A 24471-nucleotide genomic window follows, 5' to 3' on the forward strand; every position below is an offset into this window, starting at 1 on the left:
GTTTGTGTTTACAGAAACCTCATTGCCAGGGCAACAGACAGGATCACGTTCAAGATGCTGCACATGGCAGAAAGGTAAATCACATGCAAATACAGATTTTCTAAGGGCATAAATATATAAAGATGATTCCTACCAGAAGGACAGTGATGCTGGCAGAATCCTGCTGGCCTTTGCTGACATGTATCTTGCCAACAAATCTTAATATAAGTTTCAACTCTAGCTCCAAGGCAGTAAACAAGCCTAAGACTACAGTTCCCTGCACAAGTGAAAAAGATGCATTAATTTAGGTTTAATAGATTACAGCCTCCACCCAAAAAGGGAAACAGCTGCTATCAAGTTGTGTTCTTCCAGATGCAGTCCACAAGCCTGATAAGGTGTTTGCAACAGCTGAGCACAGGCCTTACCCACTGGAGGGGGAAGGAGAAACCCCAGTCAATATTCAGGTGACTCCTTTCTTCGAGCTGCATATTGCTGTGCTTCTTCTGGAAGCCATCCCCAAACTCTGATAAATCAAAGTTTAATTTCAAGAAGTACGGTACTCTGGGGCTGAAGTAGAAGAGATCTGCCACCAAGAGGCAGAGGGATGGTCCTAACTCTTACAGGAGCAACTGCCACTTCTTCTTCACGAGTGCATTGCTCCTACCCACTGGGTTTTTGGTTATCAAAGTGAGCATTTTTAATCCATTTACTTGCTCTCAAAGTGTAGTAAAGACCTTCCTCGAGGCGGTTATGTATTGAGACACGCATTCATTGCAATTTTTGCCCAGGGTGACAGATAAAGAACTTAGTTTACCATTCTTACAGCCATACTCAGAATAAAGTTGTAACTCAACTAAGGAAGAGTTCCCAGTGCAACTGTTCACAAAATCCTCCTTCTTAGACACTTTCAGAAAGTTACTTAGGTGTGACATGCTCTGTTTTTCAGCAACTCTAGTAAAGCTGTAACAGAGACGAGGACTGGGCTATGACTTCTGATCTAATTGAACTGATTCACTTCACTGATACCATCTTTTACATGCCATCAAAAAAGAAGAAGAAAGCTATTTCATAAATTCTGCATGGCTCTGTGTAATTTCTCTCCAAAACAGTGCTCTCAGACTGAATTTCATCAGAAGCTAGCAACATCCCTAACCCACTCACACTGAAGATCTGCTACTGTAGGGGTGTTTCATTCCGCATGGCGCATTAGGAAAGCTGAAGATAAGACCAACAGCAGAGGAAGGCTACCGAATCTCCATTTATGTTCAAATCTCTTGTGCTTCATGGACTGTTTCAACTTGCTGCGACCCACGCTGTTCTCTCCTACAAATTTTGGCAAAAGTCAGGCTTGTAACTTGGCTCTTCTGATGACTGACTAGCCTCAGTGTCCAGATAGCTTAGCACCACACCAGTAAAATGCCTGGGAACTGATTTCTCTGAAAGTCTGCTTCTACAGATCAAAATCCCCAAGGAGCCTCTCAAAAATTCTGCTCCCTCTTTCCTTCTCCATCACTGCTTCCCAGGAAGACGCCACCCCGCGACTCCAACCCACGTGATTTTTAAGCCAGAAGAGATCACGCTCGTTGCACTGTTCATCCACTTCAGTACTGCTTATTAAAGTACACAGAGGCACTCGAGAGGTCCGATTACAGTTCCTATTTATTTAGGCTGGCCTTAAGCCACCTGGGTTTTCACGTCCAAAGCCAAGGGGATGCCTGCCTGGTCTTGGCTGCCTACACAGTATGGACAGCCAAATCTTCCAGGTGGAGAGCTTTCCCAGTTAGAAACATCAAGTCTGGCCATCGCAGAAAAACCACCGCACTTATCACTAGTAACGGCATGTTTTAGGGGATGAACCTACTGATTTAAGAGCACAAGTCAGGCTAAGAGGAACCCCACAACCCACACCACACTTGGAAGAATATTTCCACATCTGCTGGGAAGGGGTGATGGCAGCAGCAACATGACAGCGTGCAAGCCTGCAGCGTGAGCCAGCAATTTGGTTACTGAGAGACTCCCAGTGTCTTGTTCTAGCTTTTCTGTACAAGCATCAAGCTGCTGACGTGCCGCCCTCCTAGATGTGGCACTGCTCCTACCACATGACACCCAGAAGCGCAACATTTAGAAAGGTTTTAGAAAGGTTTTGGCAAGGGCTCTGACTTGGGATCCTTCTCTAAGACAGAGAAGGAAAAAGCTTGAAACAAGAGACTTAATTCTCAATGCATTCAAAATGCAGAAAATCTTCCTTACCTCTCCTTACTCTGCATCTACCAATATCCTAAGCAAAGAGCTGCTCATTACTTCTGCCCGGGCAGAACGGCAGAGGCTAGAGATGGAAACCTACCTGCTGCACAGCTCCACTGTCAGAGTGGAGTCAGAGAAGCTGGGAGCTGTTTTCTTCCCGTTTTTCTTCATTTTCACCTCACCAGAAGTTCAAAATTGCTGCTTACAGCACCTATACAACTGCAAAGTCTGGTTGAGCAGCTGGCTTGTCAGGACAGGACGCTTCTGCATTGCTCACGACTCGCCTCGTGCATCTCCTTGGCTGGAAAGAAGCCAATGCCCCCGTGACACACCTTAGCACCAAGCACTTCCAGCACAGGAAGGCCTCCCTCACTCCATCATTCCTTCCCCACTCACAGAGCTTATGAAAAACAGCCTCAAGCTTAGCATAGTTTCCAGCTAAAAATAGCTGCCCAAAGTCAATTACCACGTTTAGCATGTGCAATTCCACAGACTCTGTGGTTTCTGAGAAACTCCTCTCAGCTACTAATGAGTTTTTCAACACTGTAACTGTTTACATGGGCTGCGCGCTTCGTCTCTTTACTCCTAGATTCAGGGATTAACTTGCATAAGGCTTCTGTTAGTTAAGGCCACTGCTAAAGGCAGAAGAATCTAAACACCAAGCAGTGTGTTTGTTAAAAAGCTTCTTTCCTAAGCTAGGTAGACCCAAACAAAACCTGATTTTATATGGAGTCCTGATATTTCAGTCTTGATCTCTTAAGGTAGTTGATTTTACAAGCATCCCCAGATTTCAGCCTGCTGACAAACACTGCCTAGCTTCGTGTTCCTCAATTCTCTTCAGCCCTAAGTCATGCATTCTTCTTTAATTTAAGTTACCTTCTTTAAATTAAGTTACATTTCAAACAGCAAATCCTGAAACAAAGCCTGTCACTTCCAGCAAATCCCTGAACTATGACAGATCCTGAGAAGTACAATGAGAATATTTAAGACACTGAGGTGGAAGACAATTCGTAACAACTCCTATTTCTACTTGTCATGTATCAACATGACCGTGCTCAATACTGCATAGCTGTGCATTTGACTCCAAGAAAAATGTGGTTCATGCAGGTTTCTTTGAGCCCCTAACCAGAAAGGTAATAATTAGTTCATAGCTCAGAAGTCAAGCTCTGCCCCTACTCAGGGCAATGTCTTGTCACTGGCCATCTTGGGCCACTTAACGTCAGCAAACCTGGGCCATCAGTGCTGTGACATGAAATACAGGGCAATTGTTCACTAGGTGGTACGTCCTGCTTGGATAAATCCTGTCTGGGACACTGCAACCAGACTTACTCTCTTATCAGCAGAGCTGTGAGAAGCTGTTTTGTTTAATGAAGGCACAACTTACGTGCTCTCTGGAGTTTCTCTTCTTCCTCTAGGTCAAATGCACGTCACAGTAGCAGCAGAAGCCCTTTCACACCCTAGTAGGCTCATTTAAATCAACATCAGCTAGGTTAGATGATATTATTAATGTTCCAGCAGTCGCCCGGAACTGCTGTTTTACACACATCTCCAACGCTGATGTTGTACTAACCTCAGATTTTTCTTTTTATCATTTCTACAACCTTTTTCATTTTATTTTGAGCAAAAAATACAGCTAAAGTGTTTCCAATTTGCTCTAACTAGCTTGCCAAATAGCAAAAACACGCCATCACGTCTGCTGAAGGAATGGTTAAAGCCAGAGACTCACCAAATGGTTTGGATTGGAAGGGATCTTAAAGATCATCTAATTCTAACCCCTTGCCCCCCAGCCCCACCCAGCCCGGCCTTGGGCACTGCCAGGGCTGGGGCACCCCCAGCTCCTCTGGACAGCCTGGGCCAGGGCCTCAGCGCCCTCAGAGAGAAAGAGGTTTTGTCTGGAGAGAAGAATATAGGAAGGAAAACCACGAAGGGACAAGTTTCACTAGTCTTTCCATCACTCTTTGTGTCGTGCTGAACTTGAGAGGATTTCATACACTCACATATTTAAAGGCATAAATACTACCAGAAGCTCAACTGCCTTAAGTGTTACAATACCATGAAAAAACTGATGTAGAAAAAGTCATGTTTTGTATTCTATTTAGGAACTGAAGTAAAATTTTAACATACAAGACTGTCTTTTCTTTAGTGATTTGCCAGCATATCCCATCCTCTCAATACCACTTAATACTGGAAGGTCTATTTTGAAAAATTAAAGGAAAAAAAAGGAGAGAAAACTCAGTGAATACTAAATATAAATCTATTCCCTTTAGTACTGCAAATGTGCCGAGAGCTTGATTATGGAGACATGTCCAGAACATGACCTCAGATGTATTTGGCCCGTCCTGAGTGTTATGTGAAAGGTGAAATGTGTTTCTGTATACCCCTATTACTACCACCTACACAATATTTAGAAAGCCTTTAAGTGACCTCTTTTTTTTAGGAAATAGGACAATATGGCCAAGGGGGGAAAAATATCAAAATTTTAGCTTTCCAGTTGGGGTGGTTAATTTTTGTTCGTTAGCCTTTTTAAAACGAACGACTGGAAGAACATTCGTCATCTCCATATGGCATGAGCAACTTGTTAGCTGCTCTATGGTTGCCTGAGGTTCTTGTCCCTGCCCCAAAACATGAAAGCTCATGAGCTACAGGGGTGCTGAGAACTTCCTCATGTAAATCTGAGCTGTCTGGGTATTTAAACTTTTCCTCTTGCTTAATTAACTTGTAAACCCATATAATTAAGCATCTGAGCACACAGGCACCATTTTAATCTAACACTCAAGTTTTTCTACTGTTCACACTCTGGCATTCCTAATTGATTTTTTTTTTTAATCAACGTAATCAGAGCCAAGCATATGCTTTTCATAAAGGCATGTTCACAGGCTTCCTAAGTTTTAGCTATTCACTTCAACTGAGAACTAAAAAATAATTTCTTCCCCAAAAAGCAGTTTTGACAGCTGATGGAGACAAAGTCCTCATTTTGCAGTCTGTAAGAGGTAAGGGCTGGACTAGAACATGGTCGCAGTCTTCATGTCATACAGCTGAGCACAGTGGCTACCTGGCAGCATGGTTCCTTCAGAATAACTCAGATGTGGATACCACCAGCACCGGGACCTGCTTCCTTCTGTGAGAAGTAAGAAAAGCCAGGACAAGCTGCTCTTCACATTCACAATCTCACAAAAACGTTACGAAACCGCATGTGCAACTTGTGAGTTTTTACTACAAATACACCGTATCACGAGAAAGTCTTGAAAACATGGGATTTATGCGACCAGATGCAAACCTTTACAGTGTAGACACAGCCCTGTTCTCTTTACAGCCAATGGACAGAAGCAGGCAGACAGCAATTCGTTTCCTCCCAAAGTGCACGTCCTGTCCAATGACTCACAACTCAAATTATGCCTGTCCCTCTCTTCTGGTTGTAAGAGGAACATGCTCATAAGAAAACTACCTTTGGAAAGAGTTCACAAGCTAGTTACTCAAGTCTGGACTCCTGGAGGAAGCGACAAACCGGACTGCGTGGTAAGAGAAAAAGCACACCTGACAAGAAGAGACTAGAGATCATTAGAAAGTAGTAAATGCTATCATCAGGCTTCTGAAATAGGTGTCGAGGGTAAGCAAGGGTGGAGAACGTGTACCTGTAAGAAAAAGCTCAGTTAACGTGACAGATGAGAAGGGAATTCAGGACTACATAGAGGGAGGATCTCTCTTCCATTCCCAAAGAACTTTCCCAGCTAGGAAGGAAACAGGCAGAAAAATAGCACCTACGTAAGGCCGTAAGTTAGAAATTTCAACTTTTCCTGGAACTAGACAATGCAGTATATACTCCTTGATAAGACACGTAGAATCCACTGAAATATAAATATCACGCCTGGTGTTGAAGACTGGAAAAAAAGTTCCTTTTAGGACAAGACAAAATAAAGGAGTTCCTCTTAGTTCAGAGGCAGAGCTAAACAGGAGCTACACCCAACAGCACACCTAGAAACTGCAGGAGTGCACCCGGACTCTCACTTCCCCAGGCCTGATCAAAGCACACAGCTCCGGTAATCAGGTTTCAGAACAGCACTGAGGAGCACCCAGCAAGGGAAGCTTTAGCAGAGCTGACATCTTCATGTCCTGTCAGCTTTATGACAAACACTTTCAGAAAAGTTCACATTTGACAGGGCTCCAGTTGGTCAAGTTCATGACCAGCTGGCATAAGAGTGAACGTTTTTTCATCTGTGCTTCACACTACAAAGAAATGTAAAGGAAACAGGGAAAATATTCGTGAACAAAACAATCAGGCTGACCAGCATACATTTTCTTCTTTCCTCTTAACAAAAATGTAACGTTAGGTACTATAAAAGTTCTCTCCCAATGGATTGTGTCTGAGTGTAACCAGAACTTCCTAACATGCCCCCTGGTTGTTTTCCACTAGAAGTAAAGACAAACTAAAGACTGCCTTCTAAATGTCTAAGTGTTTTACAGAATCAAGAAAAAGCACATTTAGATTTTAAGAGAACTTATAAGAGACTGACTTCTGAATAAGCGATCTAGAGTCAACTTTTCCTCCCACTTTCTTCACTATAGAATTAGGGCTACCGCTTCACGCAGACAACAGTGACACCTACTGTTAGCACTACCAAATGACAATTTCTACAACTGATAAAACCAAATACGACTTCTGAAAACGTATTACACATTTGCTTCTAAAAGTTTTCATTTGTAACATAACTACTGTTATTACCTCAGAACTGGAGTTTGCAAACTGTCCTTTAAAATTCCTTTTAAACAACCTACTGCTCAAACCCAACCTACTTACGGTTTTTAAACCCTGTTACACTTCCCCACAGCTAACGTTCTTGAACAGCTATAATTAAAACAGATCTGAAAAAGGATGTTGCGTTTACATTCATACCAACCTTTCATGTTTTTCACCAGAGAGCCAGCTAAGGACAAACAAGAGTGCAGTTACCATACCTGTCCTGTACTATACACCCCAGGATAACTGCTTCCTCACTAAGCAGTTCTGTTCTGGATTACGAGAGATTATGGAAAATGTAAATTCAGTTCAGGGGTTCAACAGAAAAAAATAGTCTTTATTGTATAGCTATCGTATAAACTATAGCGTCATTCAAGCTGCTTTGAACAAGGTGCTTCTTTTCATTATTTTATTTAAATCAGTTTTTGTTTTGTTGAGGAACACAGAGTAAGGGCTTTCCAGAGAGGTTCCCTAACAAAGAAGCTTTCTGATATCAAGATCTGTGAGGCAGTTCCTGGGCCAGCTCTAGGTCAGTGTGCTCAAGTGTCCACTGGCAGTAGCCTATAGGATACCAAGAAACACACATCAAGGCTCATCTTCTCACCACTAGTTGTAAACCCACGCTATCTAAATAGCTCCTTGGCACATTCCAGTCCAGAATTTTATTTAAGTATTTGGAAAGGCTCCTTCCACATACCCAAATAAGTTAAAATGTCATGCAGAATACTCTCAAAAACTCTTACCTAAGCAAAGAGAAGACATCGTAAGAGTTACGAACACAGTTCTGATCCACTTGGAGAAGACTATTCTTCAGGGCACCTGAGTGATCCTTAAGGCAAAGAAAAAAAATAGTCATTTAGAAATCAAAAACGTTTCCATCTGGACCAAAAGCATGCACTTTGATAACAAATGACCTTGCATTTAATGCATTTTAAATCTGTCTTCATACAAGTTTACATACTGTTGGTAGAAGCAATTGAAGAAGGCAACAGCAGCAGCTCAAGTCTGGCCTACAAGAACATTTACCTATAAAATCATAGGTCGGTAGCATATTTGTCTGTGTTCTAGACACAGAACTTTAACTTTGTAATCCATTACTGTATGAAGTCATTTTATATGCAGGATGTGATTTACAGCACTGCCATTCTTCAGAGCTGAAAGCCCATTCCACATTCAGCACCGCGCCAGAGATGCACAAGACCATTAGATAAAGTCCTCTTCTTCACTCATGCTTCCACGTGTTTAAAAGATCAAAGCAATCTGAAGCTTTGAAAGGCGTGAACCGGTTTCTGGAAGTTACAAACACCCTGTGTCATCCCTAGGAGACCAGAGCCTACGTTCTGCACTAGAAGCGTGACACCAATACAGGCCAAGAGCCGTTCTTTACGTCACAAGGGTCCAATATCGTACTTTGCCACGTCAGGCATAGCCACACAAATTCCATGAAATGCCACAAACTCTCAGAACTGGTTCTTCACATGACAAAGTGAATTCTAACTAGGTCAAACGAGCCAGCAGCATTGCCAGAGACTTAACGGATTGCAGAAAGAAGGCATTATTCTAGCATATGAAGCAGCCCCAGGTGGTACACATGATCAGCAAGCATGGTGATACGGATGTGCTCTGATATGACTGCAACAACCCCTACCTACGTGTATTTTACCTGCCTCAACAGGCTGTTTCCATTTCAAGATGTTGAAATGCAGAGTCACATGTCAACATCTACTGACAACCGCATTAGCCACAGGCCACGCAGCTGACATGACTTCCCACCAAAAATAAGGCTCCACTTCAATAAATCAGGAGATCTCAGGAGATCTATACGCTACGTATGAATCATATTGCAATAGAGGCACCGTATCAGCACTGCCTCAGCTCCTCAATCCCATTCCCAAGATGCTGGATTGATCTTAAATGCTGAAATCCATACATATATCCCCTAAAAAATCCCCAAAAGAAAGACACCTTAAACCCTGATTCAGCTAGGATGGTGGAAAACTGAGAACATTTTATATCATGAAGTCTATCTCATTTCATCAAACACTGCCTTCAGAAAGTGAGGCATGACATTTTTTGGAGAAAACATGGAGTGGCCTAGAAGTTGCTGGGAGAAGAAAAGAACTCCAAGCAGCTGCATGTTTTAGCCTCTCCTTCTCCTGCTGTAAGACTGTACTGAAAAATGCCCAATAAAGCAGATACAGAGTGGTCTATACAAACTACTCTACCTTGAGGAAATTCACAGAAGATGCAAAGGCAAGGTTTCAAACTTAGTTATCACAGAGGCTTACCCTTTAGAAGTGGAGTTTGTCTACTTTTCTGCTGCAATATTTATTACAGATACAGGCATGCCTATTTGTAAGCACACATAAAAGCCTTGCTTCTGTAAACTGGCCAGGATCTAGCTGTTAAATATAGCCTGTGCAGCCTCTACCTGTACTGATGTAGGCCACGTGCTGTAGAGACAGATCACGCAGAGAGAGAGATCAGCTTTTCAAAGGTCTTACTGCTTGACTGCTGGAAAATGTAGCTACAGCTCAGTGTCCCTGGACTATAACTTACTGTTCTGTCTGTCCCTGAGCACAGCCAAATGGTTCGAGTTATGGGGAGCTGTACAGACTAGCTCTTGCTTTATTTCTTTAAGGAACCAACAGAAAGTTGGTCAAAGTAAAAGCTTTACCTGCTTCCCTAAATGCACTTTCTGAGACGATATCACCACAGGAGAGAGGGGAAGTCTTATAGGCTAGCAACAGTAAACATAAAATGGTTGAAAATTTTTGAAAGCCAGGAAGACACTGAGGAAAAGAGGAAGAAAAAGCTGGTTCTAGGAAAGCCAGTATAGCACCTAGACCTTACTTTGTTAAAGCTGGCCGAAAACCAGTGCTACACACAAACATTGTCTCAGATAAAACCAGAAGATTCAAAAGAATGCTTAAGGGTCTGGAATACTTTAAATCCAGGCTGACAGCTTCAAAGATCTGAAACTCACAACTATTTCTTATTCAGATGTTGGTCCAGCTCAAGCAAATCCTGACAGTTTCTCTGTATGATTATGAGGGAGAATGATACCAATAATGAACAAGTGTTTTAATGGTCCCTTATCAGAACCAAAGGAAACAGGAAAGCAGGAAAGGAGGACATGGCTGTTGCAAAAGAAACAATCTACTGAAGTCTTCTACCAAAATCACTGCATGTTTTACTATAAAATAATAAAAGAATCTTGAACAAATGCAGAAGTTGGAGGTACAATTAAGTGAGAAGTCAAATGTGATTAAGGTCAAAGCTTATTTGCTCGCAATAGCTGCTCTGACCTTCAGCACACATTCATTTACACAACCTCATTGTAAATGCCAGGAGTTATATGAGCACTGAGAGATACCTACAGGGAAGAAGTAAAACCCTTCAGGGCTCAGAAGGCACACGGAAAGGCTTTTGTAACCTTATTTCCCAACCTTTTTCTCACTGTGGTCCAAGTATCCAACGTTACAAGAAAACAACAGCTTGATTAAGAACATTACCCACGGAAAGTGTTTGTTTTCTCTTTGGGTACCAGGAATAGCTACGTTGCTGCTGGACAGAAGAGATGGGAGAATGGTAAAATTCCAAATCTCTATTACCAAGGATACAGAATTTAAAGGCCTTCTGACATTCAGTGGGGAAAACAAGTAAAGAGTCAGTGATATTATTGTAACAATGAAAATATGGTTCTTTTATCCCGCTAACACAAGAAATGCTACACTAAGTGCCTGGTTTACCTACAATTTCTCTACCAATTCTACTTCGCTCTTTAATAGGACAGGAGCTTCCTACAGGCGAGCATTCTGAGCACACACACACATGTATTTTGGAGGTTACCTTATAAAAAAAAAAAGTGGGCTTGAAGGTTCTAAACCACTAAGGTGCATCACCTAGTGAAGGCGTAACCTTCCTTTTTCACTCCAAAGTTAACAATTTAGCAACTACAGCATTCCTACATGAGCATGCTGCTCTTGCTGTTTGATTACCAGGGATGCATCCATCTGATCAATACATCTCCAGCATTAAAATAGCTGTGACAATGCTTGTTTTCCTGTCCTACTTCAGACTGCTCTGATATTATTTTTTCCAGGCTCCCACCTCTCACTATAAATAAGTGGCTAACACAGCAAATAGGAACTTGTATTTTATGGATCCAGTGGTGCTCAGCAGTACCTCCATAGTGCTTTTTGAAACACTGAGTTCATAAAGTCTACAGAATGTTTCAGTCAGCTTCTAACAATTTCCTTGTTTTGGCCCATAAGTGGTATTAATGAATAAAAAGGACATTTATAACCATAAAAACTTAGTTTCTCTATTAATAAAATGCACTTAATTGTAAGAATCCATAAGTCTAGTTTGGATATTTAAATGGTAGCTCAAAGGATTATTAAATTAATTAGGCTTATTTGGAACAATGTGGGGAAAAAAATAAGCTAAGGGTACAATGCTATAACTTTATTCATAATGAGATGTGTAAGAACAGAGGACACATCCAACACTGACTGAAGCGTCTTTGTGTGCAGGGTTTTCATTAGACTTGCAAAATGGCATTTGTACACATCTATTTTCACAAGGCTTATTATGTGCCAGTGCAAGGAAACCCGAACTGCTATCCCATCTGCCTATTACATCAAGAATTTCAATATGAGGCTTATGTCTTGAACTATTATGAAGACCTAACCCCCCATCAAAAAAAAAAAATCCCAAGAAATCAGATAACACTGACACAGCCAAGCAGAAAAGTTATCACGTGCAGCTTCCACAGTGACAGAGCCACACACCTGAGACAGAAAATCCCTCCATACAGAAGGTTTCAGGTAGTGCTTTATACACAAGTCAGTATACCCACCAAAGTGAGGCTGTATAATATTTGGGATAACCAGCATCAATAATTAGGAAATTATAAAGCAAAAGAGATTAAGACAGAAGTACCCCTTAGGAACACAGAGCTTCTGAAGGTACAGGAAGAGTTAGTTTGTGCCAAGAAGTTTGGCTTGAACTGCAGACAAGTCACTTACATACAGGAGGTACATACTATACCAGAAGATATTTAGGTCGAGGAACTTACTAAAAGCAACCAGAAGCTCGAGAACAGGGTGACAAAATAAGTTACTAGCTCTTGCAGCTAGAATAAATTATAGGGAAGGACAGAAAAAAGAAGAGATGTGTTCTTCATGTGCTAGGACTGTACTTGCAACCTTGCTAAGAGCACATACAAGAACCAAAACGCACCTGGGAGCAAGGTTAAGGATAGCATTACCAACACTGAATACAAACCTGGATTACTAATACTAAAATCATGAAAACCTGGCATTGCATCCTGCTTCAGGAAAACTGAGTTAACAGCACCAGAAAGTAGAGCCCGAACTACATACCAGAGCATTTATATTTGAAGGATAACCTCCAAAATACCAAACACAATTTGGAGGCTTGCATATAGTCAGTTTTGCACAAGCAGCCACCTTGCCACTTGCTGCACTCTCCCCATTTAAGAACGGCTACCTGTGGGGTTGATTACCCCCACGAGACTGGACCTTGCTGGTTCCAGCACACGAAGAAACTGTGTCAAAAATAATTTTCTCTCAAGCCAGACTCCTTACACAACCTACCCATAGGACAGAACTGCCACCTGCAACTTGGGATAAAAAAAGCTGTCAGCTGGACCATTTATATTAGGTAAGTTTAACCTTTTTCATCATCTATGTAGTAATCAGCACTGCTATAAAATAATTTGGCTGCATTCACTAGCTGGACAAACAAATATTACAGTGAAACGGTTGCAACAGGGCAAATAGCTTCAATTTAAGAGCTACAAATTCTGGTTTTAAGATCAATAACCACAACTTAATGTGGTTTTACATTCACCATGAAAATCAGTCTCAATAGCCCACCATTTTCAAGATGTTTTAAGTGTGAATGAAGTGTCTGCCTCAAGCAATGAAGTCTCAAAGCTTATTTGCAGTAATCGGGGTTTCTTTGGACTCAAAATGCTAAGCTCTAAGTCTTCCACGAGCAGCTCCAACTGTCCAGGCAACAGAAGTGAGATAACAGCTCTGTCATGTCAAAAAAACACTCCTCAAAACAAAGCATTTTAATGTTCTGAGAACTCGAGTGTGAAAATTTAAGTTTAGAAGCTGAATTTCAGCTTGTCACCAGCACTAACAAGCCAGAACAAATAAGAGATCCTCACCTTCTGTTCAAATGAAGCTCCATAATAACCATCATTGAGACCAAAAATAATCTCGTTTGGGTTTCTTGCATGTATCTATAAGAGAAGAAAAATCATTTTAAGGTCAGCTTACTATGGCTTTACACTCCAGATGAGCATAAACTGCTCTATTTGACTGATGGTCAAATACATTTTCTCAGCACCTGTAATTCCAGAAGCAGATGAAAAAGAGAAAAGTGAATTTAACCACAGAAAAAGCATTTGCTTTACAGCTTTAGTAACAGTCACTGATTATGTTCGGCCATTCTACCTTGAGATCAGAAACAGTGGCCAGAGCATCTTTCCTGTTGTTGCATTTCAAGCTATCAAAAAAAATAATTAAGAGACCAGCAAATTAATCAAAGAAGCCTCAAGAGTAACTGGCATTTATATGATATTAACCTAAAACAATACTCCGAAATAGGCTGTTGGGGTCATAATAGCTGTAATACTGAACACAAGTTTTGTGTTTAATGTTTTGCTGTTCATGTAAAGAACGTTATTTCAAATAAAAGCATGCACTAGAGAATATTCTTTAGGGAGCCATTTTTCCCCCCTCGAGTAAAAACAAAGGGAATATTAAAAGACACTACACTGAGGGATACAGGGTCTGGCTGGGAGGGAATTTTCTTCTTCACAGTCCATATGGTGCTGTCTTTTAGATCCGTGACTAAAACGGCATTGGTAACAGCAGTATTTCAGCTATTACTGAGCAGTGCTCACGCAGCATCAAGGCCACCTCTGTTTCCCACTCCACCCCTGCAGTTACTCACTGGGGGAGGCAGCAGCAGGTTGGGAGGGCGCAGCTGACCTGAAGTGACCAAAGGGAAGTTGCGTGCCACACAACATCACCCTCCCCCCCGAAATAAAAACTAGGGCTTAGTCTGTCCACAGCAGCTGTTGCTCAAGGACTGGCTGGGCATCAGTCTGTTGGTGGGAGGTGGTGAGTGACTACTTTTGCATCCCTTCTGTGTTGTTTTCCACTCTCCCTCTTCTCTTCTTGCTTCCACTCAAGCTGTCTTCATCTCAACCCACGAGTTTTTCCTCACTCTTGCTCTTCTGCTAGATCTCATCAATTAGTCAGTCCAGAAGTGCCCGTTGGAATTATAACATCCATGATTTAAAAAGGCACCATATTTTTTTGGTTTTATTATTTGTGTGATAGAGGTTTCTTTTAAGCCACTTTTACTGTAAACTTCACAATACAGAAAACGCTGTTCACCTCTTTCTAAAGGCTACTAGTAAGAGACAAACCAAACTTTTTATCAATTCTCTAAATCTTGTAAGGTAAACTCTTCAAAATGAAGGGTTTTGACCATGTCATTCCTATGAGAATGAACTGAAACTGTAAAACACACAAATATTAAGACCTGCGTTCATTTAGCTGTATGTACAATCACACTGCTACTTTCTTGAATCAATTTCTGCATTGCAATTTAAAGCACCAAGTGCTAGCAGTATCATTTGGGAGGCTCAGTCAGCAATGGTTGCAAACTAAATAAACATTCAGCCAGTCAGGATTTAAAGCTCTGAAGTAAACTAACACAAATCTAGACGATAAGACTTTAAAGTTCACCCTTCAAATGTGTACATTTCCTTTCTTAGTATTCTATATTTATCTAGCTGTTTCATTTCATAAGTCAGAAGTAGAGAAGACCTGTTCCACATTACCTGCTGTCCCAAGTACTTTAAGCCATCTAGGTTGACCTTCCATTCGATCAAAAGCTGAAAGTGCTCCTTCTTGCCGCCCCAGATCCTCACAACGAAACACGAGACGGATGTATCAAGACGATCGGGCATTATTCCAAAGTCCAGACTCCTCCACGTTGGATTCTGGAGGTATTCAAAGGGGGATAAGAACAACTTCAGCTGAAAGCAGTCTTAACATCTAGGCACAATATCAGAATGTTGCAAGGCCCATGTCAAACACGGATTTTAAGAAAAAAAGACACCTAAACATCAGCCATTTCAGGGTTTACAAAGTCGAAACCAACAGCTGCTTCCTTATTTTGTTTTCAAGAGACAACTCCTATCTTAAATACTATATGCTGTAAAGTACTGCAGAAACTCCATGAGCTCTGCTGCCTTCTATTACAAGACACTGAAGAATTACTTCATTAATTGAGTATAGCCAAATCAAGAACTTTTAAAGTGGAAGTAACATTATTTTCCACATTATAATTTAGCTTCTGAAAACGAGGGTATAGCTTTCATTGCAAAAGTTGAATTAAAACTCTGATCTATTCTCCCAATAATTAAGTTGGCATAATTTATCTACAGGTTTGTTCCCATTCTCCTCCTCTTTGACTGATGCTGATGGCAATCCCCAAGTGATGCCACAAAGAGCTCCTCTTCATTGTGAGAGATCAAGCTTGCATCTCAGCACAAAGTAGCATATGTTAAGCTGAACGACGAACTTCCTCCTATTCCACTAGAACTCAGATTTGCAAACACGAAGCACTCCAAGAGCTGCCTCACGTCTGATAACATTTAAATAAGGATTTACAGAATCTGTTGTAATTGGCTCAAGCCACAACCAAAACCGAGTCAATCCAACACTGATAGTAGCAAGAGCCAGTTAGTAATTTTTGCACTTCCACAGGCCTTAAACCACAAGGTGTCCAAATACAGAAATAGGAAATATATATATATTTTATATATATATATTTATATATATACATATATATACACACATATACACACACATATCCCTCTCTTGCTTGATTTCCTGGTCTCAAAAATGTCATCTCCTCCAAAACAAAAGCAGGAGCAAAGCTAGCCAGTAAGTTTCACAGAAGGAATAAACTTAAGGAAGCTTCCCTAAGGAAAAGAGATGTTTGGTAGCCACTCAAACAAGAACACCAGGTCGTTAATACCAGGCCCACAGGAGATGTATGGAATTTGCTCAGTGCTCCACCTTTTATATAGATTTTTGTCATCCTGATATGGAATAGGCAGAACTAAAAATCTGAAGGTCTCAAGAAATACAAGCTTGGGCAAGGAGCCTTGCAGATGCAGACAGCTTTTCCTCCATTCAGGAGGCTTTCGAAGCATTTATAGCCCAGTGTGCTATAACGGTGCAGTTCTACCTCGTTGATGCAGACATTAAAAAGACTTAGCAGGTTTTCAAACTGCCTTGCCCAACACTTGCAACATCCTACTCCCACAGAGACCTACCCCTTCTCAGTTGTAGTAAACTGTTCAGTTCTGGTCCTTCCACTGCTCTGAACTGGAGAATTTAGAAACTAAGATGTTTCCATACTCCAGTTTCTTAAAGCTATTAGCTCTGTAGAGAATATACATTTGTTTCTACGTGCAGGTAGATGTTCCTTACTGTTCACCTACATGACAAAAAAGATTTTCAAAGAATCTAGTGGTATATCCCACAGCACTGCCTGACTCTCCCTTTATTTGGGAGGATGTGCCTAGTGTTTCTGCTTCTACACCACGGCTGCTAAACTACACAACACTTCTAATGAATCTGTACACCCAGCAAATGGTATACAATCACCCTTGAATAAGCAAATTGCAGACATTTAAATAAAAGCAGCTGCTTCTGTTGCTAACACCAGAGAGAAGAGGAAGAAAAAAGATGAACTGTAAAAAGACCTTAGGCATGACACATTCAGTTTTCAGACACTGAAAGAATACTTCAGTGAGAGAAACACATTTACTGACACTAGTAAAAATTCAGCTAACGTTACTTTGCTTATTTGGCATTCTCAGCATTTAAAGTGTTGATATATTGTAAAGCTTAACCTCAACATTAATCAGTTTTCACATGAAAACACGCTGCCTTTCGAGTGTTTAGTCCCAAATGCAGAGGTACCAACAGGTCATTGTTCCACAGCTGTATAAAACATGCATTTCTGCTATACAGTCACTCACTCTATTCCTACCCTTGTGAAAAGAACCTGAAAAAGAGGAGGAGAATGTGATGCTCCTAACAGAAACATAGTAAAAATATGCATTTAATGGTTACAGTACTCAGCAGAGAAACCTATACACTGCAGCAAACACAATTTCAAAAAGAGACATTTTCTTATATGAAAGTAACTTACCAGAGAATTCTTGATCACTTCACTCTTATAAAATTCTAAAGAAAAAAAAGTAAAAAATACCCTTAAATTAGTTTAAACACTGATACAAATCTTATTTGAAATTAAAAAAGCTAGAACAAGTAACACCAAAGAGAAATGCCAGTGGATCTAGGCCATCAGTAACATTCATAAGAAAGACTTTTAGTCAAAACCTTATTTGAATTTTAAACTACTCACTGACACTTACTTATTAAAAGTCGTTATTTAAATTTAAAAGTTTCATCTTTATACCCAAGATGATCCTGAGGAATTCCTGTGCCTTTGGTTTCTGGGGGAAAAAAAACAACTGTTCCAGCACTTTACAACATTTGGTTGCCATTTGTGACTAGTTTGTTACGTGACATCTTCCTGGAAGAGTGCAGGAGGGATAAGCTTAATTGCACTCCTTTCCTGAAGAGCAAGGGTGACCTGTTCTGGATGGTTAGAAAGTGAACAGCCAAATCACCTCACAGAGGTACAAAGAACCCTATGTTTAAGTGGAAATAAGCAACTGCTGACACATGGACCTTGGCTCTCCCAGCCAAAAAGAGGTTAAAGTCTTTAGGTGGACAACTACAGGCTGACAACCACACTTCAGATGCAGTAATCAATTACAGGTTTGACCAACCACCACAAGACAGTCCAAGCAGGAGGCTCACACGTTACATATTCTGACAACAGCATCCTCAGAAAAGCAAGGTTCTACTGCTGGAAGTAAAACTTAGAAGCAACAAAAGTCATTTGCAAAGCTCCAAGCATAGATAATATCAAAAAAAAAAGCATAAAAATGTTTTTAATAACATCTCTCCATAACGAAGAGCGATAGGCTGGAACGGAAAGCAAAGCATTAGAGAAAAATGAAATCTAACACTCCGTTATCAAAAGCAGCACAGATGACTGGATGCTTCTTGTCACTGGCTGATAATGCTATTTTCGTAAAACTTCGATAGTAGCAAGTACTGGTGTATGCTCTGTAAAATATCTGGTACCCACAGAGCAGAACGCGCTCTCCCACACAAAGCAACTCTTGCTCCAAAAGCTTTTGCTTTTCTGTGCGCTTGGAAGTTCCTAAGTTCCTTAAACTCCAATTTTTGGCTGGGGGAAAGGAGGGCAACAAAAATAGGTTTATCTAAGAAGCTCTACCAAAGCTGCCATCTGTTTTGCTTCCTTGCCTACCTACCCTGTAAGATTTTATGAGGCTCAGGAAACTAAAGAGCTCTTTTCCACCGTTAGCGTAGATTAAGCAAATAATGGCAGCAGGTTATCAAGGCAAAAAAAAAAAAAAAGAGGACAGAAAATTAGTAGCATAAGAATTCAAATAGTAACTGGCAAAAAAGTTGGCAAGAAGCCTGGTTTACCTTTGTATATCTTGGTGTTATCACACAGGTGAAGAGTGAAGTACGTATCCAGGAGGCGATAACCATTCTTATTGATAATGTTACGCGCTGCAATATTCCTAAGATGACGAAGTCGACGCTGAAAGCGAGAAAAAACATTCTGAGTGTAAGATTATTTATTTTTAAGTATTTTAATGATTTCCAAAGCATTGTCGTCACAAAAACACCAGATGCTCCACTTTTTTTTTTTTGTTTTGGCAAAGAGCTAGTGCGAACATTAAGCATTCAGCAAAGCCATAATAAACTGTCTGGGCAAGCAACAACTATCCCCCATGAGCTCAGATTAAGCAATGCTGATATACAAAACAAGCTATTCTTCGTGTCCTGTACATAACTTTTACACAACACATCCAAATCACCTCAACTAGTAATTACTTCCCATCCATACGTGACACTAGTAGCACTGAACAGCAGCATTATCACCCAGGCGTTCTGCACATTTGAAACACTTTTTAAGTATTTCCAACACAAACTAGCAGATAAAGCCCCAACGTAATCCACCATCAAGTCCAGAGCCACATAAAATTGGCTGAACAAAGCTTCCTGAAGTCACAGCAATCCTGGAAACTGTTACAGCATCCTTAAATAAAAAAAACAAAGCACATCAGAAAGACGTATCCAGAAGTTCAGGGAAAAACCAAGGCACAGTCACACCCGAGATGTCTGTCAGCTTGGAGAAGTGAACCCTTCTCTTGGCTTCAATACAGTATGTCATTTCGAAAATTCTGGTCCACAAGTTCTTGACTTGAATGAACTAAAAACGTCACCAAAATCTTCACTTTTAGTGACCTCATCCAACTCCAATACCACATTAGTTTGCTACAATACCGTATCTTGGGGGGTGGGAACACACATCACATTTCATTCTCTCTTGGTACCAGAACAGCTCTCACAGCTGTGACCAAAATCCTGAGCTTGACAGCACACCGAGCCCTTCACCTTCAAATATAGATCCTTACCAGGTTATCGTTCATTTTAACTACTTAAAACAATTCTGTAGGGTAGTCTAGTATTTCTGAAATCATTGCTTCGCTTTGCTTCTTGTTTCAGCTTTGGAAACCTTTGTTTCAGCTTTGGAAACCTGTGCGTGCATAGCACAGGCCCTCAGCAAGCTGCCACTTTGGCTACATGAAGCTCTCACCAAACCCTTCAGCGTGGTATTACAAAACCCTTCTCCCAAACCACCTCTCAAGCCTACCAATGTCTCTCTCCCCCACCTACCTCGGGGACATGGACAAATGGCTCCCTGTCCTTTTGGGATGGCCACAAACCACCTACAAGCCTCAAACGAGTGGTTTAGTACGTCCTTTTACCACGTGCTTCCTTTCACAGCGTGCTTCTTTCCCCCCAAACCATGTTAATCTGCACGTCTGGACCCACCTTCAGAGAAACCCTCCTGCACCTGCCAAAAGAGGACTTGAAATGCTTGCAAAACCAAGAGACGGCAACTTGTCTGTCCGCAGTTTGTCCTGGGTTTTTAACAAGGGCTGAGAGGCCAGCATCAGGTTTGGAATCACAACGTGACAGCCGAGGGGGCTGTTATCACAGGAAGGAAAACTAACGTAGGAGGACTATTACATCTCTGTTCACATGACAGACCCACAGCCACTGGTGAATAAGCTCCAGCCTCATTTCTGCAAAGTCTATTTACGACTTAGACTGTAAAAACAGGGCCTGAGACAGGATGCCAAGAAACATCACAGCACCACTGCTTCCTAGTATATACATGTAGTATAAAATTTAAAAAATAATAATCCTGCAAGCAGCTTAATTGCAAGACTACACAGTCTTTTGCGTTAGAAACTGGCATCAAGAATGTCAACTGGAAGAATAAGGTTCACTTAAAAATTATATGGACCCTGTACATTATTTCAGCTCTAACCTCAAAGCTGTGCAGTTCTCCTGCCCATTTCATAAGAGCAACTCTGATACCAAAACACCCAAAGAGTGCAACTTTCTCTGGGTCCTTTTAGGATTGCAAGCTCATTGTGTGACTGGTTCAAGCAGTGTGTTACAACGAAGTTACCCTCAAGCGAAGTCAAACGAGTTTCTCCTCCTTTATTATATAGGATGGGGTTTCAAAAAAGCTCTCGAGCGTCATAACCTACGCTTGCGTCTTGAAGACCTCAGCCAAGTTCTTATCTCCGTGCTGTGCGACTCGGTTGCGCCCTTCAAAGTCTGGAACGTATCCTAAAATCTGAAGCCTCACTCCTTCCAAACCAGTTGGGAGAGCATAAATCTGGGGCTGTGAGACCACAAGGGCTCAGGTCTCAACCCAGGGCAGGTAACGAGTGTCTATTTCAACCTCCCACTCGGCCACCGCTCTCCTCCTCCCTTCTGTCCCATCGCTTGCCCATTAGCCTACCTGGCAGGGAACAAGTTTCCAACTGTACGGACAATTTCCCTGTTTATTTTCCTCAGATCATGACGAGAGAGGGACTTGGATCCTGAAAATAGACTTCCCAGCTGCCACTACATCACTGATGCCACATCGGATTATTCAGATTCCCTCAGAGCTCTATGGAGGCAGCACTCGGAGCTAATTAACCTCTCCTGACCGAAGATAATTAGCTTTAGCCAGGAGACCATCAGCTACAGAGGCAAATCCATGAGATGAGTCAAACCGGCGCTAAAACCCTTCACAGCCTTGCAGCTGCCCTGCGACAGTGACCTTTATTTCCGAGGTGTTTTCAAATCTCTGCTAAGTTTTACCTCCCGTGTGTCTCGTTTCATTTTTTGCTTGAGACGTTAGAAGATGCGCAACAAAACCTCGCTGTGCCACAGCTCAGCTATCACTGGCACTGGGCAGCTCACAACTCACCTGCTGCCAGCCCCGGGGCTTGCTCGTGCTGTCCTCTGGGCTCCTACCAGCACTGGTGCACTAAGGGAACGTGAAAGCCACCCACCTCTCCCCTTTGCTGGGTTCCTTTCACCAGAGCAGCTCCTCAATAAGGTTCACGGGGCGGCTACGCCAGCAGCTGCGCTGATGACAGAGGGGACGGGGCAGCAAGGAGCAGCCAAACGCCGACGGGACCGCTTCGACGACACCGCCAGCTTCAGCTACACGTGGGGCTACAGCCTGGTGTTTCACAAACCAAGGAAAAAGCAGTTCACAGCCAGGCACTGTGAAGCGCAGAAGCCAGTTTTTACAGAGAAGTGACGTGTTACACCTCACCCTGAATACAACAGGTGTAAATAATTCCTTTTTTATTGTCAGGTGAAACAGGAAAATGTAGTTGTTTCTCATTAGATATACGTTTTAGCTATTTGTTCTGTTTACAAAAGTACCAAAAAAATCTTGGTCGCAACAAGGGATCGCTTACAGATGAGATGTTCTGCAACCATTCCAGAACAGCCCTTCCAAAAAGCCCAATTTAAAATCAAAACACCAGCACTAAAAATAAATGGATGCTTTGGCAACCTCCCGAGTCACAAAACTTGGAAGAGGCCAGCTGTGCCCACAAGCTGATTGCTCAGGATTTGCTTTCTTAAAATAAGATAAGCAAAATATGCAGATAAGGACAGATAATTCTCGCCACGAGCTCCTCAAACAGTTCACAGTCTATCAGCAACACAGCACCGAAGATCTCAGACACCACGAGAGGCATCTTAATAAGATCTCTTTCTGCAAAAATATTATTTTTCAGCAGAGCCCTGATTTAGCTAAGCTCTGACAGGCAGAAGTGACAGCATTAGAAAGGAAATTTAACTTCTCCAGCAGCTCTGGATTTGGCACGCGCAGCCTCGGTGACGGCGAGTCTGGATCCCTGCTCGGTGCGGTGGTAGAGCAGGTCTAACAGCTGATTTTAGGGTTTGTAACATGCAAGTTATTTTGATTGCCACAGTTGTCCTTGCCATTGAACTTCACAAGAAAGTTAATGAAGCAGTGAAATTGCACGGTAGGCCTTATTATCATTTGATTTAACTGCTAGTCGGAGTTGTAATTGAGCAGTAGCAGCTGCTACGTAGCGTCTCTACATTCACAGAGCCACAGAAAGGTTTGGGGTTGGAAGGGACCCTAAAGCCCACCTAATTCCACCCCCTTACCATGAACAGGGACACGTCCCCCGACCTCAGGCTGTCCCCAGCCCCACCCAGCCTGGCCTTGGGCACCCCCAGCTCCTCTGGGCAGCCTGGGCCAGGGCCTCAGCGCCCTCAGAGGGAAGAATTTCTTCCCAACGCCTCCCTGAAGCCTCCCCCCTGCCAGGCTCCAGCCGGTGCCCCTCGTCCTGTCCCCCCAGCCCTGACAAAGAGTCCCTCCCCAGCTTCCCTGCCCCCCCTGCAGGCCCTGGCCCCTCTCCCCGGGGCCTTCTCTTCCCCAGGCCCACCACCCCCAGCTCTCTCAGCCTGGCCCCACAGCAGAGCTGCTCCAGCCCCTGAGCATCGTGTCATCAGCAAACCTGCTGTGGGTGCACTCGATCCCGCTGTCCATGTCACCACCAAAGATGTTAAACGGCACCGGTCCCAATACCGACCCCCGAGGAGCACCACTCACCACTGGTCTCCAGTTTCTTTAACCTACACAAAAGAAATTAGTTCTTCCTCCTACTTGAAAGTAAGTGAACACAAACCAGTAAGAAACTCATGATCCCTTAGAAAATAAAGGATACAGCCCAGGATCTTTTACATTGTTAGAGGTAAACATAGCTGCATGCTTGTAGCTTGTGATATCCCCAAAGATACATAGAGGGGCTGCTCAGGAAAGCTGTCAAAAAATCCCAAGAGCAGACCTGCCATCAGGTTTCACCTCTCCCCTTCGCTGAGCCACAGATGTGGCTTCCTACAGTTCAAAAGCAGCCTCCAGAGCTGCTACAAAGCGGGACTTTCCATGCACTTTTCCATCCTCTCAAAAGTCAGGGGTCTCTCTTTATTTAAGGAAAGCACTCCGTTTTCATCATTCTGAAGAACTATTATCAGCTGTTTAATGTATCTGCTGTTCCCATTCAGCGACCTTCTGGGAATCCTTCCAGATTTACCGCAGGCCATAAACAAGTCAGGCTGCTACAGAATAAAGCATTTTGACCAACATCCTCGTTAATACTCTGCTTTTTCACCAGATAATCCCACAATTCTTCAGCCTACCAAGTCTTCTGAGCTTTAAAGGCCTGAAAACACCCAGTCCTTTATTGCTTCACTTCCCTCCACACACAGATACCACGATCCTTAAGCACCTAAAAGACCACCCCAAACATCCAGCTGTTTGTCCCCCATCCCTCAGCGTTTTCTTGTGGGTTTGTGCCGTTTCATGGTGAGGGTCAGAGAACACAGCCAAGGTAAAATGAGCAAAAAAAGAGTTAGTTTTAAACCAGAGCAGGTTCCTCCAATTCAGCTCACCACAGATGTAACCACCACAAAAGCGGTGAACAGCGGGCGGGAGGAGAGGAAGGATAACTTTTTTTTTTAAAAAATTCAGCAGCTTCAAGTGATCCAGACACCACGCTCTGCTTCCCTTTGGGCTTGAGGAGCTGAAACAATAAGGCTAATCCAACAAAAAGACAAGCGAATATGTCTAACAATCCAGTACCGTGAACTAAATCCCTGCAGAAATGGGGGGGAAGGCAGCAGAGAAGAGGGACAGAGTCAAGAGACAGAGGGGCTGTGCGCTGCTGTAGCCTGAACTCAGCTGCTCACGGAGCAGTGACTACCTATAACCGCCTCAAGCATTCCTGGCATTTCATAATTATTTGTTCAAGGTCACACAATGGGTAGCAAAAACAGGAACGCAGAGTTCCGACTCCTGTCCTGTCCGCGCCACTTTATTATTCTCTCGCAAGAATCCAGCGACCCCAGAAGAAAACACAACTCTATCCGGGC

The 24471-nt window shown here is 42.4% G+C and overlaps 1 protein-coding gene across 1 annotated transcript in view; it reads right to left on the reverse strand.

Annotated features, from left to right (window-relative positions):
* The window catches only part of UVRAG (UV radiation resistance associated), a 93900-nt gene that overhangs the window by 58897 nt on the left and 10532 nt on the right, over positions 1-24471 (reverse strand). Inside the window, exons 2-6 of the mRNA XM_083821700.1 lie at positions 18619-18736; positions 17243-17277; positions 14853-15014; positions 13164-13238; positions 7702-7787 (exon numbers count right to left, since the gene is read on the reverse strand). Coding sequence (XP_083677826.1) covers positions 7702-7787; positions 13164-13238; positions 14853-15014; positions 17243-17277; positions 18619-18736 — 476 coding nt within the window. The remainder of the gene's footprint in view (positions 1-7701; positions 7788-13163; positions 13239-14852; positions 15015-17242; positions 17278-18618; positions 18737-24471) is intronic.

This window comes from Anser anser, assembly GCF_964211835.1.
Source record: "Anser anser genome assembly, chromosome: 1".
Lineage (NCBI taxonomy): Eukaryota > Metazoa > Chordata > Aves > Anseriformes > Anatidae > Anser > Anser anser.